We start from the raw sequence: 22,986 nt of genomic DNA, 5'->3' as shown, positions 1-22,986 counted from the left end.
CTTCTGTATTTCTTTTGTTGCAGGTAAGACGAGCTGAACTACGAGTCTTCTTAGTTGTGTGCGTGAGTACTGGCCCGCTGCCTGTCATTCTGTCTGTGTCTGTCTGTCCATCTGAGTGGTGTCTACCGTAGCCTCTTCTCTTTGACTGGGAATTTGATTTATTATAATTTTTAAATGATTTGCGAGAGGAAAAACGAAGCGTTAAAATTATCACGTTGTTATCTCAATATTCGTGTATTTTATAAGATCTTAAAGTAATACTGTGTTCCATCCTTCCTTTATTTTATTTTTTTTACTTGATTTTCAAGGTATGGATAGTTGTCTGCCACAAAAAGACGAGTTTTCTATGGTTGCTACGTTTTCTTTGTAGACTAAAGGAAGGGAAGCTTGTGTAATGTGGTGTGCGCGCTTTTGTGTGTGTGTGTGTGTGTGAGAGATTCACCACGGCCTGATTACGAGCTGGACTCATCATCGCTAACAGGTACCTCTCCGATTAGAGCAAGGTTCAGTGTAGTTGATCTCTGTGTACTGCCGGGACCTTCATCAGTTCCTTCACACACCACATATCCCATCTCCCTTGCTCAAGGGGGACAGTAACCACTTCTTGTCAGCGAAAAAAGCCCGGCCTGAGCTGAGCTTAAACCTCCTGCCACGCCGTAAAGCCTGACAGCACAGAGCTTTAACTACTGACCTATCGGAGAGGTATGTGTGTAATTCACCTCTTGGTCTGCTGCGAGACAGCCAGCCGTTCCCCTACAGAAGAGCACAGAGGTCTTTGGGTAGGACTGAGACCACTCACACACAACACACCGCGACAACGAGGTCACAACTCCTTGCCTTACGTCGCGTACCTACTCACTGCTAGGTGAACACACGTGAAAGATAAACTCAACTTATCTTCACCCGGCCGGGGAATCGAACCCGGTCTTTCTGGTTGTGAGGCAGACGCTCTATCCACTGAGCTACCGGGCCGTGTGTGTGTGTGTGTGTGTTAAGTCAATGCAAGTAAACAATAACAAAAAAGTAACAAACTGGAAATCATGTTGAAATCTTGTAAATCACCAGCAGTGACTAATTACCCCTTGCGCATCGGTCCTCTGGCTTAATGATATAGTGATGATTGGTAATGACATCCTTTTGTTTGGGAAAGGCTGTGGAGGCGTGTACTGCGGCCTGTGTGCTCTTGCCTCATGGTGTTTCTATGGCAATGAGTCAAGATCGTCCTCTGAAACAATTTGATCATATTTATCTTTGCAACTGTGTGTGTGTGTGTGTGTGTGTGTGTGTGTGTGTGTGTGTGTGTGTGTGTGTGTCGTCACTCGTCACCAATTAATTTGACACACACACACAAACACACATAGCCTGGAGCGACTAAATAACCTTCTGTGTGTGTGTGTGTGTGTATGTGTGTGTGTGTGTGTGTGTGTGTGTGAAACGGACTCAAGAAATCATCACCATTTCCCTGTCATGATTATTGAAGTTTGATTCTCTCTCTCTCTGCCTTTCGTAGTTCCATTTTTTTTATCAAAATTAATCTGTCATAATTTTTCTAATATGTATAATAATTAGTAATCATATGATCCCCAGGAAGAGAGAGAGAGAGAGAGAGAGAGAGAGAGAGAGAGAGAGAGAGAGAGAGAGAGAGTGTGTTAGGTAACTTAAAAAAAAACATCTGTGATACACAATAATTTCCTGTGTGTGTGGTGTGTGTGTGTGTGTGTGTGGTGTGTGTGTGTGTGTGAGCGTGCGCGCCTAACAACAGAGGCCTTGGGAGAACATGAATTTAAAATAGAATATGATGCAAATTTTTACCTCCTCAAAATATCATCATCATCATCGCCATCATTTATAGAGGTAGGAGTAGCTGTAGTAGTAGCAGTAGAAATAGTGGTAGTAGTAGTAGTAGTAGTAGTGGCAGGAGGAGGAGGAGGAGGTTGAAATTGTGAAAAAGCAGAAGTGAAAAGAAAAAAAAAATGAAAGGAAAAAGTTATCAAGATGGGAAGCATAAAAGAATAGGAGGAAGAGGAGGAAGAGGAGGAGGGGTAGGAGATAGAGGAGGAGGAGGAGGAGAAGGATTCTATTGATCAGCTTCCCTGCTTCTTCCTCTCCCCAACCCCCCACTTCCCCCTTTCCCCCTACCTCTTTCCCTCTCCCCCTCCTGCATACTCCATCACACATCCTCTTCCTCTTCTTTGCCCCTTCTTCCTCTTGTTATCCATTATTCTCTTCCTCCTCTTTGCACTTTGCTCTTAGTTTTCCTTCATATTTCCTCATGTTTTTTCTTTCTTTTCCCTCTTTATTTCTCTCCTTTTCCTCTTCTCATATTTTCTCTTTCCTTCTTTTCTATACTCTTTTTTTCTCTCTTTCCTTTCTTCTTCCACCTCTGCTCCTCATTATATCACACTAATGTTGTATTCTCCTCCTCCTCCTTCTCCTTCTCCTCCTGCACTCCTTTCACTCCCTCTGTACGTGACTTTATTTATGTGTTTAATCTTTGTTTGTTTGTTTGTTTGTTTTTCTTTTATTCATTTACCTTACCATCTATCTATCTGTCTCAGTCTATCTATCTACCTTTCTGTCTATCACTTTGTCTATCTTTCTTGCATTGTATGTTTTTTTTTCTTTCTGTCTATCTACGTCTCTATCTATCTATCTGTCTATCTACCTTTCTATCTATTGAAGGCCACAGGGAGGGAAAAGGGAAAAAAAATTACTATTGAAATTGCTGTGTCAATCTTTATTTCTCGGTCAATGTGAACGAAAAGGAAAGTTGTGTGTGGATACAGAGATCGACTTTTTGTTTGTTCTCCTTGTTGGTTTGCAGTTTTTTTTCTCCTCTTCTCTGTGTCTTTTTACCCTCAATGAATTTTTATCCCGAAGGAGGAGGAGGAGGAGGAAGAAGAAGAGGAGGAGGAGGAGAAGGAGATGCAAGTTAAGTGTGTGTATAGGGTTTCCAATGTGTGTGTGTGTGTGTGTGTGTGTGTGTGTGTGTGTGTTTCGTAGATGAAAGTGATGATGACACAGCTGACGACAAGGAGGAAGAGGAGGAGAAGGAGGAGGAGACAATTTAAAGGGAGGGAGAAGCTTGGTTAAGAACGAGGGGAGGAAATGAGGGCAAGAGGAAGGAGGGAGGGAGGGAGAGAAAAATAAGAGAGAGAAGAGGGAGGAGAGAGCCTGAAGGGAGATGATAAAGAGGAGAAGCGACGGAAAATTGAGAAATGATATATGATGCAAAGAAAGATGAGGAAATACAGAAGATAAATAATACAATAAGAGAAGATGGAAGAGGTAAAATGGAGAGAGAGAGAGAGAGAGAGAGAGAGAGAGAGAGAGAGAGAGAGAGAGAGAGAGAGAGAGAGAGAGAGAAGAGTGCAGGACGGAATAAGGAGAGAAACAGAGAGAAGGGAAAAATAAAATAATAGGTACGTGAAAAAGAGGTGAATGAGAAAGGTAAAAAAAGACGAAAGTGAGTGAAAGAGGAATGATGGAGATAATTAAGAGGAAAGGAGAAAGGAATTAGGAAGGAAAATGAGGAAAAGGGAAACAAAGGAACATTGATGAAGGAAAGAAGCAAAGAGGGGAAGGAGAGAATAGAAGGAAAAGAGAGAGAGAGAGAGAGAGAGGGTAAGAAAGAGAGGAAATTGGATAGAAACAAAAGAAAAGTTATTATGATAAAGAAAGAGAGAAGTGAAGAGAGGGGAAAAAGAGAAGAGAGGAAAAGAGAAACAGGAATGAGGGAGAAGATAAAAAAAAGATAAAGGAGATAGAAACAAAGGAAAAGCGATATAGTAAAGAACGCAAGAGAAACGAAAAGAGGGGAAAGAAAGGGGGAATGAAAAAGAGGAGACAAAGGAAGAAAGCAACGTAGAAATAGATAGAGGGGAAAGAAAGAGGAGGAAAAGAGGGGAATGAAGGAGGAAACGATAAAGAGGAAACAGGAAATGCGATAAAGGAAAGAAAGCAACGTAGAAATGAAGAGAGGGGAAAGAGAGAAAAGGAAAAGAGGGGAATGAAGGAGGAATTGAAAGAGGAAACATAGGAAAAGCGATATAGGAAAGAAAGCAAAAGAGAAAGAAAGAGGGGAATAAAGGAGGAAATGAAAGAAAACAAAGGAAATGCGATAAAGGAAAGAAAGCAACGTAGAAATTAATAGAGGGGAATGAAGGAGGAAACGAGACAGGAAACAAAGGAAATGCGATGAAGGAAAGGAAGCAACGTAGAAGCGAGGAGAGGGGAAAGAGAGGGGAGGGCAGGCGAGGTGCATGTCCGAGGAGAGAGGCGGGGAACGGGGAAGCTCAGTTTGTGTCCGGACATTCCCCAAGCTGGTTGTGTGTACCGCCGCGACACACACACACACACACACACACACACACACACACACACACACACATAGCTGCACACGTCTTAAGAAACCTACATAAATACAGACACCATTTATCATCATTTTCATTATCTAGTACTGTTATTTTTATTGCACACACACACACACACACACACACACACACACACACACACACACACACACACACACACACACACACACACACACACACACACACGACTGGACTTTATAATTGGTGTACACGTGTGATTAATATTGTATGTGTGTTTTTTTTTTTGTGTGTGTGTTTGTACGTGTGTTTTATTATTGATTGTATTTGATTTTTGTTTATGTTATTTAGTTATCAACATTAAGGGGACGAAGCCATGCATGTGTACGGGTGTGTATGTATGTATGTACGTAAAGATTCCTGACTCCATGACCGTGATTTAGGTACACACACACACACACACAGACACACACACAGGCGTTCATGTGTGTGCACCTTTACAGTGTTACCTGGCGAAGGTGTGGAGGAGTGTGAAATACCTGAGGAAGCGTTGATTGAACTGAGAAAAGAAAGACTGAAAGGTCAAAGAGAACAAAGAAAAAAATATATATAAAGCAAAGGAAATTTAACTGACAAAAAAAAAGTTAACAGTGATTTAAAGGTCCAGAATTATAATCTTGAAAGTGTTTCCCTCCTAAAACAAACTTAAAATGCAGAAAAGTGAAAGAAAACGCTTGTGATTTAGATTTGAATGACCTGCCACAAAAAAAAGGCTTAAAATTGTGTATTATGGAACTTATGAAGGCTTTGAAGAACACATTTTTTAAGTGAGTCATAAACAAAATAGGAAAAAAAGACTGTGAACAATATATTGTTAAACCTATTTCACAGTAAAGAATAAAGGACAAATAAGAATTGAAATAGAGGAGGAATAATAATAAATAAATAAAAAATAAGGAACAAGGCATTAAAACGAAAAAAAGAAAAGAAAAAGAAAACTATAATCAAAAAGGAAAAAAAAATGGATTAGCAAATTTTAGAGACAAGGAAAATACTTTAAAGGGGTGACTTGTAAGACTTGATGGAGGAGGTGAAGGGGGTACCAGTAATGGCTCCTCCCCCCCTCAATAACGGACACCACCACCCCCTCCCCCATCACCCCTCTCATCACCTGAAAGTCCCAGGGATGCAAGGAGGATATGGGGTCACCTCTTCCTCTTCCTCCTCCTCTTCTCCTCCTTCAGTGTCGTCTTCTCTGTCTTCTTCGTTTTGCTCCTCTTCTTCCTCCTCTTCCCCCAGCGACCACACCGTACAGAAAAGGTAAACTGTGTGTGTGTGTGTGTGTGTGTGTGTGCGCGCCAAGTCCCTGGGAGAGTGCCAACCTGTTTCCTCCTCTTCCTCCTCCTCCCCCTCCTCCTCCTCCTCCGCTTCTCGTCTTCCTCCTCCTCCTCTTCCCGCCTCCTGCAGTGATTTTGTTTACGTGACAATTTCAAGGTCGTGTCAAGGTGTCCTTCTTTCCTCCTCTTCCTTCATCTTTTTCCTTCTTCTTCTTCTTCTTCTTCTTCTTCTTCTTCTTCTTCTTCTTCTTCTTCTTCTTCTTCTTCTTGCAGTTATCTATTATTATCGTCTACGTATTATTATTGTTATTATTATTGGAGAGAGAGAGAGAGAGAGAGAGAGAGAGAGAGAGATAACACGTCAGGCAAGTTACAAGTAGGTGACGGTTGTTGTTTTAGCAATAAGAGGAGGAAGAAGAGGAGGAGGAGGAGGAGGAAATGGCTAGTCATCAAATAATTGGGTCTTGTCATGCTAAAGTGGCAAGCTTATGACATTCTCTCTCTCTCTCTCTCTCTCTCTCTCTCTCTCTCTCTCTCTCTCTCTCTCTCCCTCTCTCTCTCAGCTGGTAAATGAGTCACCTTTATTTATCTCCAACGTAAATATTTTCCTCAGCTCACCGTCAGTTTACATTCGTCTGCCAGCCAGTGCTATGTTTTCTATGGTAACATTCGGCTTCGTTTTCCTTCATCCTTGTACCCATGACTACTGCAACCATCCTGCATTCTCGTTTTCTTCACTTTTTTATGCTCTTGTATGAAAAAAGAAGGAAAGCGAGGATCAGAATGAATTAAAAGAAGAAAAATAAGATCACAATTTGCTGTTCCCACAAAAAAAAATATTAATGTGTATCACAATGAAAGAGAAATAGATAGGTTAGAGTTGTTAATTAATGGTTCCTTCTTGAAAAATCCATAAAAATCTGATATGTATATGTTAAGAGTGATGGGGAGGGACGGATTGAATAGGATTATGTATTTTGGTGTTTATCTGAGTTTTCTATAGAGAGGTAACTAGGAGGAATGGATCGAATAAGCTATGTATAATTATTTTTTTTTTATCTTTATCGTGTATATTCAGAGAGAGGTAACAGGAATTCAATAGGCTGTTCTAATAGTGTTTAATCTCAGTCGTATTAACCTCATTACGGTGTTAGAGATTTGTTTAACTGATGGCATAACATTGTATATAGGCTTGTATTTGTAACTTTGCGAGAACATTTACTATGATGATATTGCACGGACATTGACGCTCAGTAATTAATTGTATGTTGAAATATCCTTTTTTGTTTTGTTTTATTTGCTTATATTCTAACGTTTATTTATCAAGTAATGCACTCTCTCCTCTCCTCCTCCTCTTACTCCTTTCGACTCTATTCAGGAGCAGTAAGTAGTGGGCTTTTTTATTATTATTATTATTATTATTATTATTATTATTATTATTATTATTATTTTACGCCCTTGAATTGCTGTAAAAAAAAAACCCTCACTAGATTCATGCAATTTTTTTATATATATTTATACTTGTTTATTTTTATTTACATTTAGGTCCCCCCACTATTTTCTCATGCATTTTTTTTTATATTTTCTCTTCTTATTTATTTATTTATTTATTTATTTATTTATTTATTCTACCGTTGCATCACATCCTATCTGCCATCTGGAGAACTCTTCTTTGTTATACTTTTTTCTGCTGGCCTTGCTCTGACCAATTTTCCTCCCCCCTTCCCCCTTCTTCCTCCCCTCCTCTTCCTCCCCCTCCCTTCCTCACCCTTTCTTCCCTTCCCCTCCCCTTCACCCTTTACCACATCCTCCCTCCCTCCTTTTCTCCTCCCTCTCCCCCTCTCATTCTCCCCTTCCCCCTCCTCTCCCCCCCTCCTTCCTCACCCTTTCTTCCCTTCCCCTCCCCTTTCCCCTCTCCCCTTCCCCCTTCCTCCCTCCTCCTGCTTTTCTCCTACCTCCTCTTTCATTCTCCCCTTCCTCCTCTTCCACACCCTTTCTTCCCTTCCCCTCCCCTTCTCCCCTTCTCCCTCTCCCCCCCTTCCTCCTCCCTCCCTCCTTCTTTTCTCCTCCCCTCTCCCCCTCTCATTCTCCCCTTCCCCTCCTCCTCGCCCTTTCTTCCCTTCCCCTTCCCCCTCCCTCCTCCTCTTCTCCTCTCCCTCCCCCCTCTCATTTTCCTCCTCCTCCCTTTCCCCTCTTCCCTTCCCTTTCTTCCTTCCCCCTCCCCTTCCTTCCCTTCCTGCCCTTCTCCTTTCCGCTCCTTTTTCCTCTTCCCTTCCCTCCCTTCCCCCCTTCCCCTCCCTCCTTTCCTCCTCCCCTCCCTCCTCCTTTCCTCTTCCCCTCCCCTCCTTTCTCCTCCCTCCTCCTTCATTTCCCTTCTTCCTTTCTTCTAACCTTTGTTCCCTTTTCATCCTCCTTTTCCTTCTTCTTTCATTTCCTTCCCTTTCCTTCCCTGCCCATCCCTTTATCTTCCCTTACTATCCCTACCCTTCCCTTCCCTTCTTTTTTCTTCCCTTCCCTTCCCTTTCTAACCATTGTCTTTTCATCCCGTCCCTTTCCTTCCATTCCATCCCCTTTTCCTACATTCATTTCCCTTCCCCTTCCTTTGTAAAAACTGGGGTTGCCGCAGCGTAGAGTAAATTTAGGAGAAAACTGCTTGGAGAGAGAGAGAGAGAGAGAGAGAGAGAGAGAGAGAGAGAGTCCAAGGTTGTAGTATTTAATTTGATTGAATCGTAATATCTAGCGTTGTGTAATCCGTCCTCTGCTTCTTCCTCTTCTTCTTCTTCTTATTATTATTATTATTTTTATTATTATTATTATTATTATTTTTATTTATTTATTTATTATTATTATTATTATTATTACTCTTATTACCTTTGTCATCATCATTATCAGCTTCCTTCCTGTCCTTTTCCACTTGTATCTTGTGAACTAACTCACCGGAACCAGAACTTACCAGAACTTACCTGCCCAAAATGGTTTGGGTTTACCTGTATCACCTGTCCAAGGCCAATGCAGGTGTTAATTAAAGCTTCTGTTATGATTTATTTTTATCGTTCATTCTCTCTCTCTCTCTCTCTCTCTCTCTCTCTCTCTCTCTCTCTCTCAAGTTCATCAAGTGTGTTATCGTCGTTACAGTTTTACGTCAAGCCGCGGGAGAGAGAGAGAGAGAGAGAGAGAGAGAGTTACCTTGATAGCCACGGGAGAGAGAGAGAGAGAGAGAGAGAGAGAGTTATGATATACGTGGAGTACACACCTGCTTGCTCAGGTGTGTATGCTACGAATGATGCACAGCCCTGTATGTGTGTGTGTGTGTGTGTGTGTGTGTGTGTGTGTGTGTGTGTGTGTGTGTGTCTCTGTCTCTCTCTCTCTCTCTCTCTCTCTCTCTCTCTCTCTCTCTCTCTCTCTCTCTCTCTCTCTCTCGACCTAGCCTTGTACTTCCCATCAAATCTCATATCATGTCTTCTAAAAATATTCCCTTCCTCCTTCCCTCCTTCGTTTCTCCCTCCCTCCCTCTCTCCCTTAGCGTCCGGAAGGAAGGAAGGAAAGGCGTGTGTTTGTGTGTGTGTGTGTGTGTGTGTGTGTGTGTGTGTGTGTGTGTGTGTGTGGATTCGTAAACATTGCTTACATTATCTCATTCATTTCTTTATTTGTTTTTGTCTGGTTCATATTCTCCTCCTTTCTATTATGTGTTTCTTTTTCCTCTCCCTTGCTTCCTTCTTCCCTCTCTTCTTCTCCCTTCCTTTCTTTCTTTCACCCTGTATTTCCTTCCTTCTTTATTTTTCTATCTCATCCCTTTGTTTTTCTCATCCTCATTTTTATCTTCCTTTCTATTGTTTTCCTCTTCCTTTATTCCTTTCTTCCTTTTTTTATCCTTCTCCTCCTTCTCCTTCTTCTCTTATTTTTCCTTTCTTTCACCCTGTATTTCCTTCCTTCTTTATTTTTCTATCTCATCCGTTTATTTTTCTCATCCTCATTTTCATCTTCCTTTCTATTTTTTCCTCTTCCTTTCCTCCCTTTTTCTCCTTCTCCTCCTCCTTGTTCTTCTCATATTCTTCCTTTCTTCCACTCTGTATTTCCTTCCTTCTTTATTTTTCTATCTCATCCCTTTATTATTTTTCTCACACTCATTATTAACTTTTTTTCTATTACATTTTTTTTCTTCCCTTGCTTCCTTCTTCTCTTTCTTCTCATTCTTCCTTTCTTTTTCTTTATTTCCTTCCTTTTTTATTTCTCTCTCATCCCTTTATCATTTTTTCTCACTCAGTTTTATCTTCTTTGCTATTTTTTTCCTCTCCTTCGCTTCCTTCTTCTCTTCCTTCTCCTCCTCCTTCTTCTCCTGTTATTCCTTTCTTCCACTTTGTATTTCCTTCCATCTTTATTTATTTTCCTCCGTCCCCATCTTCCTCTTCTCTTTCGTTGGCTGCATTCTTATTTTTTTCTTCCTCTTTGTCTTTGGTTATGATATATTGACACAGTGACCTTCAATTGAGGAGGAGGAGGAGGAGGTTGAGGTTGAGGTTATATTGTTTTCTCTCTCTCTCTCTCTCTCTCTCTCTCTCTCTCTCTCTCTCTCTCACTGAAAAAAGAAAAGAAAATAGACAAGAAAAATTCGTATTATGATGATGATGATTTGTAGTAGTAGTAGTAGTAGTAGTAGCATCAATAACAGTAGTAGTGTAAAAAGTAAAGTTGGCAGTAGTAGGAGGAGGAGGAGGAGGAGCAGGAATAATAGTAGTAGTAGTAGTAACATCATCATCATCATCATCATCATCAGCAGCAGCAGCGGGAGTGTGGTAAAAGTGGGCGTCAAGTGGGTGGTGATTGCACAGCTCGGCCTTGCACGGTGACTGGACAATTAGGGAGGGGAAGGGGGGAGTGGTGGGTGGGGGGGGGTAGGTAAGAAGGATGGGGGAGGGGGTAATAGAGGTAAGGTGTTGGAAGGGTGAAGGGGGAGATAGGTAAGAGGAGGGGAAGTAAGGGAGGGGGGCAGGTAGGAAGGTAGGGGGGAATATAGACGCAAGATAAGGTAAGGGGTGAAGGGTGAAGGGGGAGATAGGTAAGAGGGGGGGGGTAAGGGTGGGGGGCAAGTAGGAAGGAAAGGGGGGAGGGGGGAACTAGACGTAAGTTAAGGTAAGGGGTGAAGGGTGAAGGGAATGGAAGGGGGAAGGAGGAAAAAGAAGGGAAATGGGAGAGAAAGACTAGAAGGAGGAGATGGGGATATGTGAGGTAGTGAAGGGATGAAGGGAAAGGAAAGGAAGGGAGAAGGAGAAAAAAGAAGGAAAATGAGAGAGAAAGACTAGAAGGAAAGGAGGAAATCTGAGGTAGTGAAGGGAAGGGAAGGGAAGGGAGAAGAAGGAAAATGAGAGAGAGACTAGAAGAAGGAAAGGAGGAAATCTGACGTAATGAAGGGGTGAAGGAAGGGAAAGAAGGGGTGATGGTTTGAGAAGGAAAATGGAGAAATATAAGTGGAGGAAGAAGGAATGAGAAGGAAAGATGATAGGAATGCAAGGGGGAAACATAAGTGGAGGGGGAAGGAATAAGAAGGAAATATATAATGGGAATGCAAGGGGGAAATATAAAGGGAGGAAGAAGGAATGGGAAGGAAAGATGATAGGAATGAAAAAGGGGAATTGTACGGTAGTGTAGTGAAGGGGGAAGGGTAGGAAGGGAGGAGGTGGTGAAGAGAAGGGAATGGAGGTAATTTCTGAGTAGGGGAGTGAGGGAAGAGGGAGGAAGAAAGGGGAAGAGAAGGAGGAAAAGGAGATGAGATGGAGAAGTAGAGAGAAGGAGAATAGGAAGATGAGAAAGGGGGAGAGGAAAAAAAAGAAATGGAGAGAAGAAGTAAAAGGGAATCGAAAAAAAAAAGGGTGGTTAGGATCAGAGGAATGAGGGAGGAGAGTAAATGAATGGAGAGGGGAGAGAGAGAGGGAAGGAGGGGGGAGGGAAAGGGGTTTGTTCATGAGTGAGAAGTGAGGTAATGGTGTGGGTAAAGGGGTGAGGAGGAGGAGGAGGGGGAGGAAAGAGGTGTTGGGAGGGAAAGGAGGGAGGGGAAGATGAAGTAATAGGGGAGGGGAAGGTGGGAAGGAAGGAAAGGGGGAGGGGAAGGAAGGGGGGGGGAAGGAAAGGGGGGCTGGGGGAGGGAAAAACCTTGGATGAATTTGGGAAGGCAATTCTTAGATCACCTCTTTTTCTTTCCCCCTGTGATGTAATGACTCTCTCTCTCTCTCTCTCTCTCTCTCTCTCTCTCTCTCGTTTATTTGTTTATCTTTATTTCCTTGTTTATATATGTTTCTTGCTTTTTTGTTGTTTGCTTCTTTCTCTCATCAATCTCAATCCACGTCGCCTTTTTGAGAGAGAGAGAGAGAGAGAGAGAGAGAGAGAGAGAGAGAGAGAGAGAGAGAGAGAGATTGTATGCATTTGTCCCCATTTACGTCTTTATGTATGCGTTAGACGGTTAGAGAGAGAGAGAGAGAGAGAGAGAGAGAGAGAGAGAGAGAGAGAGAGAGAGAGAGAGAGAGAGAGAGAGAGAGAGAGAGAGAGAGACCACGCCCACTATATACTTCAGGAAGCGTCACCCACGGTCAGAGAGAGAGAGAGAGGGGGGGGGGGGTAAAATCTTTCCTACCTTCTCCCCCTCCTCCTCTCATTCCTCCATTACCTCCATATCCTGCTGAGTTCGGAGGTCAAAGGGAGGGAAAGGAGAGGGAAACATGGAAACATAGAAAGGCGGGCAACAGAAAGCTTACAGGCCTATTGTGAACGAGGTTGCCCGCTCTAGTGAATCAATCTGCCCGACACTCACTTCAAAGCACTTCGGTACATAGGTTCAGTTCACTCCTGACTCAGCGAAGTAACGGTTGACGCGATTTTATAAGGAGTTGATGGTTTCCACACTTCTTACTTCTGCAGGGAGCTTGTTCCAGTGGCGGATGAATCAGTCTGAGAAGAAACTCCTGCCAATGTGTGTACTGGATCACCTTGCTTGATTCAGTAGACCGGCGCAAAAGAGAAGTGAGGGAAGGAAGGAGGGGGAGAGGAGGGAGGGAAAGTGGAAGCAATGAATGGAAGGAGGAACAGAGGATGGGAAAAAAGGAAGAGAGAAGGGAAGGAGAGAAAGATGAAGGGAAAGAGGGAGAGAGGAAGGGAAGGAGAAAGGGGGAGAGATGAATGGAAGAAGGAAGAGAGGAAGGGAAGGAGAGAAAGATGAAGGGAAAGAGGGAGAGATGAAGGGAAGGAGAAAGGGGGAGAGATGAATGGAAGAAGGAAGAGAGGAAGGGAAGGAGAGAAAGATGAAGGGAGAGAGGAAGAGAAGGAGGAATAGATGAAGGGAAGAAAGGAGAAAGTGAGAAGAGGAGGGAGAGAAGAATTTTAGGGGTTAAGTAAGAATTATTTATATTATTAAAACGCACCGAATTTTCTTGCATGAACTGGGTACACTTAGGAAGATGGAGGGGGAGGAGGAGGAAAAAGAAGAAGAGGAGGAGGAGGAGGAAAAAGAAGAAGAGGAGGAGGAGAGAAATTCTGACTTTGGGATGTGCGAAAGAAAATGAAGAAAATAGTTTAAAAATTAAGAAAAGGAAGAAAATATGAAGGTGAGAAGGAAGGGAGAGAGAGAGAGAGAGAGAGAGAATGTGGATCAACAGCTGTAAAAAAGATAAAGAAAACAGATGATAAGAAATACGAGAAAAAGAGCGAAAAGAAAAATATGATAAAACGATGGAGGAGGAGAAGGAGAATAGGTTAAAATGATGATAATTTGAGGAGGAGGAGGAGAAGGAGGAAAAGATTTGACCACAATAACGATTAGGAAGGGGGGTGGAGAGAGAGAGAGAGAGAGAGAGAGAGAGAGAGAGAGAGAGAGAGAGAGAGAGAGAGAGGAGGAGGAGGAGAACTTAGGAAGGGGGAGAAGGGGAAGAGGAGAAGTTTCATGCTGGGAGCTAACCTTGATTGGGGGAGGAGGAGGAGGAGGAGGAGGAGGAACACAATCAAGAGGAAGAGGAGGAGCTGCCACACATACTCTCCCTTCCTCATGCTATCCCGTCTCCCCAGTTCCTCCTCGGCCAGCCAGTCTCACACACCTCTCCCCTCACGCGCCCTGGTGTTTGCCCCCCAAGGGTAGTCCCACCGGCGTCAGCAAGCCTTTTTCCCCGCGAGTATACCCTGGGATAGTGGCTGCCCCGTGAGATCGAGTGAAAAAGTTAAATTGAGTTATCGGGTTAATTAGTTCAGTCTCTCCTTTGTCTTTCTTGTTTTCTCTAGTCTTTCTTTCTCGCTGTAAACAAACGACGGGAGTGTTTTAGAGAGAGAGAGAGAGAGAGAGAGAGAGAGAGAGAGAGAGAGAGAGAGAGAGAGAGAGGCTTCCATCATGTGGCTCTATATGAATCGTGTGAACTTGGATTCGCTGAAGAAGAATCAAATCGTTTATATCGGCGAGGAACTCAGTCAGGAGAACGAGGAAGTGTAAGTTATTGTTGTTGTTGTTATTATTATTATTATTATTATTATTATTATTATTATTATTGTTGTTGTTATGTGGTGAGGGGTGTGTCGTAACTCTTGTATAACTAGGATGGATACGTGTCCATGAATGGGTAGAAAGGATTACAGAGAGAGAGAGAGAGAGAGAGAACAGTTACTAAGAAAAAAAACAGGGAAGCAAAAAAAAAAATGATCTTGTAAGCCTTGTGTGAGAAAGTAATTGCACGCTTGTTACTTAGTGGAGAGAGAGAGAGAGAGAGAGAGAGAGAGAGAGAGAGAGAGAGAGAGAGAGAGAGAGAGAGAGAGAACGGTACACAAACACGTAAGCATGTTTTAATTTCGATTCAAGAACACACACACACACACACACACACACACACACACACACACACACACACAAACACACACACACGGCAGAAGGTTACCAGAAAGTCAACTCGGACAAGGAAATGAACAAAACTTTCTCACAATTTTTTTTTCTTTATTATTCATGTTCTTGATATTCAGTTTTACTCAATCTGTGTTCTTGTTTTTTTTTTGTTTGTTTGTTTTGTTCTTGCTCGTATTCAAGGTAATGCTAATCAACAGTCTTGCCCTTACCTTGAGAGAGAGAGAGAGAGAGAGAGAGAGAGAGAGAGAGAGAGAGAGAGAGAGAGAGAGAGAGAGAGAGAGAGAGAGAGAGAGAGGTTTAATACTGACCTTTCGTGTTCTAAATATTAATGGTACCTCTTCCTTTTTGGTGCAGTATTACCATGTTAGTGTTGCTTTGGGTGTTCTAGTTTACTTCATCAGCCAGGTGTAGGATATGAGTGTTGCAGCGACATTAAAATCGTCAAGTGTGTTTCTAAAGTAAATAAATCTAAGTTGCAGTGTTGTAGTATCTGAACAGTAACTGTAATTGAGTTTGTAAGTGTTCGAGTGTTGCATGATTCAGTGTGTCAAGAATGAGTGTTGATGAAAGTGTATATAGACGTAGATGTTTAGGTTTTCCTTTTTTTTTTAACAACAAAGGAGACAGCTCAAGGGCACAAAAAAAGGGAACAATAATATAAAAAAAGCCCGCTACTCGCTGCTCCAAAAAATAATCAAAAGAAGTGGCCGAAAGAAGGGTCAATTTCGGGAGGAGACGTGTCCTGATACCCTCCTCTTGAAAGAGTTGAAGTCATAGGCAGGAGGAAATACAGATGAAAATAAATACAGATGTTACTAAAAAGCGTTGCATAAGAATGATCTCAGGCTTAAAAAATATTTGTTGTTTTTGTGGCTAATGTGTAACTTTTTATGTTGCTGATGTGTTACTATTATTTGCGTTAATGTTTTACTTTGTGTTGGCAATATGTTATTTTCTCTGTCGCTTGAACTTGCTGTGTTTTAGGAGGACCTCAGTGCCATTTTTGTGTTACTTTGCCTTTAATCAGTACTGTGTGTTTCTAATGTGTTACTTTTTGTTTTTCTGGAGGATTCGTTCAGCGCCATTTTTGTGTTACTTTGCCTTTAATCAGTACTGTGTGTTTCTAATGTGTTTCTGGAGGATTCGTTCAGTGCCATTTTTGTGTTACTTTGCCTTTAATCAGTACTGTGTGTTTCTAATGTGTTTCTGGAGGATTCGTTCAGCGCCATTTTTGTGTTACTTTGCCTTTCATCGGTACTGTGTGTTTCAGGAGGATTCGTTCCCTCAGTGCCATTTTTGTGTTACTTTTTATTCCCTTGATACCCTTTTTGTGTTACTTTCCGTCCCCTCAATGCCCTTTTTGTGTTGCTAATGTGCCACTTTCTCGTGTTGCAGGAGGACCCGTTCCCTCAATGCCCCGTCACCCATCCAGCAGTTCGGTCCCTGCGGCCGAATCATGCGAAACTCAGCCATGGTTATGTAAGTACACTGTTGATCTGTTTGTACTCTCTCTCTCAGTTCTTGGTTCATTATGCTTATTTTCGTCTTCTATGTCCTTCAGTTTTCTTTTTTTCTCATTTGCGTACTCTCTCTCTCTCAGTTCTTGGTTCATTATGCTTATTTTCGTCTTCTATGTCCTTCAGTTTTCTTTTTTTCTCATTTGCGTACTCTCTCTCTCTCTCTCTCTCTCTCTCTCTCTCTCTCTCTCTCTCTCTCAGTTCTTGGTTCATTATGCTTATTTTCGTCTTCTATGTCCTTCAGTTTTCTTTTTTTCTCATTTGCGTACTCTCTCTCTCTCTCTCTCTCTCTCCCCCCTCACCCCCCATTGTGTGTTTGGAACAGTGCACCACGAAGCCAATTTTCCGTGAAGGATGAGAGAAAATGGAAGGTTTCAGCACTGACTATAATATTCTTAGACTTCGTTATTTCAAGAGTACAACCGAGATCCACAAACATGCCCTCACAGCAGATATATCCAAAGGTCACAACGGAGATTAGTCGAGTTCTTCTTATTAGTGTCTTTTACGTTCATGGTATAGAAGTCTTGTCGAACTATAATTAGGCTCGTAAAACTACCCGTGGAAATACCCTTACAACTTCCACGAATGCCTTATCAAGTGTGTGTGTGTGTGTGTGTGTGTGTCCGGAAATGTTGGAGTACGGTATATGGGCTTGACTCAGATCATCACATTTCATCACATTTCTCAACCTTCAAACTGTCCTTTCCCGAAATTATTCATGTTCTTTCCACTCCTTGATAACTATTAATGTTTGTTTTTTATTTGTTTTCCTTTATTTTTGTCTATTTTTTATGTTTGTTTATAATTTGTTTTCCTTTATTTATGTCTATTTTTTATGTTTCAATTTTTTTATTTGTTTTCCTTTATTTTTGTATGTTTTTTTATTTGTTTTCCTTTATTTTTCTCAATTTTTTTGTTTGTTTTTTTATTTGTTTTCCTTTATTTTTGTCTATTTTTTATATTTCTGTTTTTTATTTGTTTTCGTTTATTTTTGTCTATTTCTTCTGTTTCTGCCTCGGCAAAATATCCTTTCTCAAAATTACTCTTCTCCTCTCTGATAACTATTAATATTTTGTGGGGGATTTCTTTTATTTTTGTATTTATTTCTATTTCTGTCTCGTATAATTTTTTGTATCAGCTATTTTTCTTTAACAGTATTCCTTCTCACACCGTCTAGTCGACTACAGTTTCATACATGCTATTTTTCTTTAACAGTATTCCTTCTCACACCGTCTAGTCGACTACAGTTTCATACATGCTATTTTTCTTTAACAGTATTCCTCCTCACACCATCTAGTCTATTACAGTTTCATACATGCTATTTTTCTTTAACAGTATTCCTCCTCACACCGTCTATTCGATTAAAGTTTCATACATGCTATTTTTCTTTAACAGTATTCCTCCTCACACCATCTAGTCGACTACAGTTTCATACATGCTATTTTTCTTTAACAGTATTCCTCCTCACACCATCTAGTCGATTACAGTTTCATACATGCTATTTTTCTTTAACAGTATTCCTCCTCACACCGTCTAGTCGATTACAGTTTCATACATGCTATTTTTCTTTAACAGTATTCCTCCTCACACCATCTAGTCGACTACAGTTTCATACATGCTATTTTTCTTTAACAGTATTCCTCCTCACACCATCTAGTCGATTACAGTTTCATACATGCTATTTTTCTTTAACAGTATTCCTCCTCACACCGTCTAGTCGATTACAGTTTCATACATGCTATTTTTCTTTAACAGTATTCCTCCTCACACCGTCTAGTCGACTACAGTTTCATACATGCTATTTTTCTTTAACAGTATTCCTCCTCACACCGTCTAGTCGACTACAGTTTCATACATGCTATTTTTCTTTAACAGTATTCCTCCTCACACCATCTAGTCGACTACAGTTTCATACATGCTATTTTTCTTTAACAGTATTCCTCCTCACACCATCTAGTCGACTACAGTTTCATACATGCTATTTTTCTTTAACAGTATTCCTCCTCACACCGTCTAGTCGACTACAGTTTCATACATGCTATTTTTCTTTAACAGTATTCCTCCTCACACCGTCTAGTCGATTTTAATTCCAAATGCATGACTTGCCAGATCGTGTTCATTGCCTCCCAGTGACCTTATAGAGTCAGTTAGCTTTGTACCCTTTCACCTTCCTCACAACGACACTCAATATTAGGTACCATGTAGAAACTGGAAGGTAAAAACACATCACACTTTTTTTGTATTTTGTCAGTACTTCTATGTCTTTCTGTGCCTCTTCTCCTCCTCGTCTTTCTATTTCTTCTTTATTAGCGTCTATATCACTCCTGCTTTACTTCTTAACACAATATTCTTTGCACCCTTTCACATTCCCCACAACGACACTCATTGTTTGGTACCATGTAGAAATTGGAAGACAAAAACACGTAACACTTTTTTTGTAATTCGTCAATACTTCCATACCTTTCTGTGCCTCTTCTCCTCCTCGTCTTTGTTTCTTCTTTATCATCATTTATTTCATCCCTGCTTTACTTATCACAATATTCTCTCGTCACACAACTTGGCTCTGTTTTAAGTTACGGTCGATTTTCTCCGATTCTTCCGCCTCTCTCATTTACTACTTCCAACGTAACACTTTTTTTTTTTTTTGTAATTTGTCTGTACTTCCATATTTTTCTGTGCCTCTTCTCTTCGTTGTCTTTGTTTCTTCTTTATCATCATTTATTTCATTCCTGCTTTACTTATCATAATATTCTCTCGTCACACAACTTGGCTCTGTTTTAAGTTAAGGTCGATTTTCTCATATTCTTCCGCCTCTCTCATGTACTATTTTCAACGGCCGAGAAGGAGGTACATCAGGTTCTCTTGACTGTATTTTCACGTCCATGGTACAGAAGCTTTATTGAACTACCACCAGGCTCATGAAACTACCCCTACGAAAGCCCTAACAAGTGTTTTTTTTTTTTTTTTTTTTTTTTTTTTTTACAGTAAAGGAGACAGCTCAAGGGCTTAAAAAAACAATAGTGAAAAAAAAAACCCCGCTACTTACTGCCCCTTAAAAGAATAGTGTGTGTGCATAGGCGGGGAAAGGGTTAAGAATGTGGCTTTTAAGTTTGATATAGAACTGCACATATCTTTGCACGGTGGTATATCTAGTCCATTCCTTCTCGCCTCCATCACCTTCTTCCACAAACAGTAACACATAAGCTACACACAGAGTAACAAATTAGAACACAACCACTAGCTTACTCTCAACGCAGAAAGTAAGACATCACCAACACAAAGTAATATACGAGGAGGAACACAGAGTAACAAATTAGTACACAACCACTAACTTACTCTCAACGCAGAAAGTAAGACATCACCAACACAAAGTAATATACGAGGAGGAACACAAAAAATAAGAACGTAGAACACAACCACTAACTTACTATCAACGCAGAAAATAAAACCACCAACACAAAGTAATATACGAGGAGAAACACAAAAAATAAGAACGTAGAACACAACCACAAACTTACTATCAACGCAGAAAATAAAACCACCAACACAAAGTAATATACGAGGAGAAACACAAAAAAGGAACACATAAGCAACACGGAACAAACACATTCTTAGCCCGAGCTCATCCTTATGCAACTACTAAATGTTCTCTGGCATAACACTACTCATTATTGCACTTAAGTATGGCATCTTTAATTCATATCTTCTCGGTCTTTTTTCCTTCTTCCATACTGAATGTTCTCCCTGTTTGATATTGATAGAACACTGCATTCGTTTTTCACTGTGGTATATCTTTCGTCCATTAATTCTTGTTCTCTTTACTTTCTTCCCAACTGTCTCTTTCTTTCTGTTTCAACACTATATATAATTTTCTGCACATCTTTATTCATTCCCTCTCTTCCTTTCTACCTCTTCCCTACTGCCTTTTCTCGCTTTTATAACACCACACATTATTTTTGCACACTATGACATTTTTTATTCCTTCCTTCTAGTCCTCTTTACCTTCTTTCCCCGCTGTCTCTTCCCTCTCTATGTTCCCTCCCATGTGTTTCCTGTTCCCATGTGTTCCTGCTTGTTCTCGTGTGTTCCCTCTGTGTTGCCGTGTGTTTCCTGTTCCGCTGTGTTCCTGTTTGTTGCCGTGTGTTTCCTGTTCCGCTGTGTTTCTGTCTGTTCCCATGTGTTCCCTCTGTGTTGCCGTGTGTTTCCTGTTCCGCTGTGTTCCTGTCTTCCCATGTGTTCCTTCTGTGTTGCCGTGTGTTCCTGTCTTCCCATGTGTTCCTTCTGTGTTGCCGTGTGTTTCCTGTTCCGCTGTGTTCCTGTCTTCCCATGTGTTCCCTCTGTGTTGCCGTGTGTTTCCTGTTCCGCTGTGTTCCCTTGTGTTGCCGTGTGTTTCCTGTTTCGCTGCGTTCCCTTGTGTTCCCTGTGTTGCCGTGTGTTTCCTGTTCCCTTGTGTTCCCTCTGTGTTGCCGTGTGTTTCCTGTTCCGCTGCGTTCCCTTGTGTTCCCTCTGTGTTGCCGTGTGTTTCCTGTTCCCTTGTGTTCCCTCTGTGTTGCCGTGTGTTTTCTGTTCCGCTGTGTATACCTGTCTGTTCCCGTGTGTTCCTGCTCTGAAGGCCGCGAGTGTTCGTGCATACAGAGGCGGAGCGGCGGCGATGACGTGTCGGATAAGATAAAGAGAGATGTGTCATGTTGCCTTCGTGGCCTTTTTCGGTAAAGTTAGGTCCAGTACATTATTATACTGCTCTTTTTTATTTCTTCCGTAACACACACACACACACACACACACACACACACACACACACACACACATTCTCTCTCTCTCTCTCTCTCTCTCTCATGAACCTTGACCCCCCAACCTTGCCTTCACCTCAATGTACGCTCGCAAAGGTAATGACATATTGTTTCCACACACACACACACACACACACACACACACACACCTTGAGAAATTATCGAGTGTTTTACCATTTACTTGACCTTCAGGTTTGTGTGTGTGTGTGTGTGTGTGTGAGAGAGAGAGAGAGAGAGAGAGAGAGAGAGAGAGAGAGAGAGAGAGAGAGAGAGAGAGAGAGAGAGAGAGAGAGAGAGAGAGAATTTACGAAAACGAAAACAACAACAAAAAAACTGTTCTTTCTCTTTAGTTTTTCTTCTAACTTCCGGTTGTTTACATGAACGGAAGGAAGCCACGGGACTAAAAACACCCGCGTTGGTCTGTTTGTGTCTGTCTGTCTGTGTTTGTAATTATGTCTGTCTCATTGTCTATTTGTATATCAGTTTGTATATCGTTCTATCTATCTGTCTTGCCTGTCTATCTATTTATCTATCTATCTGTATCTATCTATGTGCCTGTGTGTCTGTCTGTCCCTTCACGTTTTGCTGCTACACACAATTTCCTCTTCTCTATTACTTTCGTTCTCTCTTTACTCTTCATCTTGTGACGATAGAAGGAACTTACGATCATAAGGAGTCTGCAAGAGGTTGGTTGGACTGTACAAGCAACTCCTGTGAACTTGACCCCACCCAACATGAATTTATCCAATCGATTTTTTGATGTGGCTCTCGTATTGGCACCCACACCATGACTGCCAAGCCTGTTCCATTCATCTGCCACTCTGTCGGTGAATCAATTGTTGCTTTGCCCTTGTTGAATCTGAATGTATCGAGGAGGAGGAGGAAGAAAAGAAAAAGAAAAATAAGAAAAAAAAGAAAAAGAAGAAAATGGAGTAGGAGGAGGAGGAGGAGGAGGATAACAATGGCAAGACTCCAGATCAGTGGATACCAAACTGTGGGATCAATCAATAGGGGGCATCATGTAATAAAGTTTGGGAACCACTGCTCTAGATAAAGGCAATAGTAATAATTAATTATATAACCTGAAAGCAATACCAAGAACTAGAACAGCTAAAGAAAGGATGATATAATAATAATAACAACCAAGGCAAGTATCTAAATGAAGCAATAGTAATAATGATGGTAATAAGAACAAGAACAGGTAACGAAAGGATGAGGGGAACTTGAATAATTAGAAGGTCAAAAAGAAAAAAAAGAAAAGATGATGAAAAGAAGAAAAGAAAAAGAAAAAGAAGTAAAGAAAGAGAAAACTAATTATAGTGGTGAGGTTGTCTTCTTTCTCGTCTTTATCTCGTTCTCGTTACACTTCCACCATGATGTAAGGCACCTCCTCCTCCTCCTCCTCCTCCTCCTCCTCCTCCTCTAACGTTTTCCTGAAAATCAACATAAACAGAAGGCATAACGTTTGACACTAGGAAAGTAACTTTTATCAGGCTCTTTCCTCTCTCTCTCTCTCTCTCTCTCTCTCTCTCTCTCTCTCTCTCTCTCTCTCTCTTCTTTACGATTTATATATGCAAAAAGTTGTGTGTGTGTGTGTGAGTGATTCTAGTCAGGGTCGATATGGCAGTAAGGACATATGGATCACCTCCTCCTCCTGCTCCTGCTCCTCCTCCTCCTGCTCCTCCTCCTGGAATCGAAGCAAGGATAAATGGATCTTACCTGATTGCCTGTAATTAATAAGCTACCTGTGTTACAAAAATATGCCGATGTTGTTGTTGTTGTTGATATTGATTGTGGTGGTTGTGGTGGTGGTGTTTTGTATGAGTAGAGGAGATGGTTGGGAAGGGGAGGGAAGGGAAGGGGAGGGAAGGGAAAGGAAAGGATATGAAATGAATGGAAAGGGAAGGGAAGGGCAAGAAAGGAAAAGATGTGAAAGGGAAGGGAAGAAAAGGGAAGGACAGGGCAGGAAAGGATATGAAAGGGAAGGGAAGGGGAGGGAAGGGAAAGGAAGGGAAGGGAAGGGAAAGGAAGGGAAGGGAAGGGAAGGAAAGGAAAGGATATGAAAGGAATGGAAAGGGAAGCGAAGCGAAGGAAATAATATGAAAGGAAAGGAAAGGAAAAGGAAGGGAAGGAAAGAGG

General features: G+C 41.5%; 1 protein-coding gene across 6 annotated transcripts in view; it reads left to right on the top strand.

Moving 5' to 3' along the window:
* The window catches only part of LOC126985442 (NAD kinase-like), a 110,804-nt gene that overhangs the window by 57,890 nt on the left and 29,928 nt on the right, over positions 1–22,986 (top strand). For 3 of the 6 annotated variants that reach the window (XM_050840318.1, XM_050840321.1, XM_050840317.1), the window contains exon 2: positions 15,933–16,016. In XM_050840318.1, the coding sequence (XP_050696275.1) occupies positions 15,933–16,016 (84 nt within the window). Of the gene's footprint in view, positions 1–5,487; positions 5,652–13,706; positions 14,129–15,932; positions 16,017–22,986 lie in introns of those variants that run through there. The other 3 variants (XM_050840316.1, XM_050840315.1, XM_050840319.1) reach the window with 3 other exon arrangements.

The sequence above is a fragment of the Eriocheir sinensis genome, chromosome 59 (assembly GCF_024679095.1).
Source record: "Eriocheir sinensis breed Jianghai 21 chromosome 59, ASM2467909v1, whole genome shotgun sequence".
Taxonomy (NCBI): Eukaryota; Metazoa; Arthropoda; class Malacostraca; order Decapoda; family Varunidae; genus Eriocheir; species Eriocheir sinensis.
Note: the sequence above shows the minus strand (reverse complement) of the source record. Positions and strands in the feature narration are given on the sequence as shown.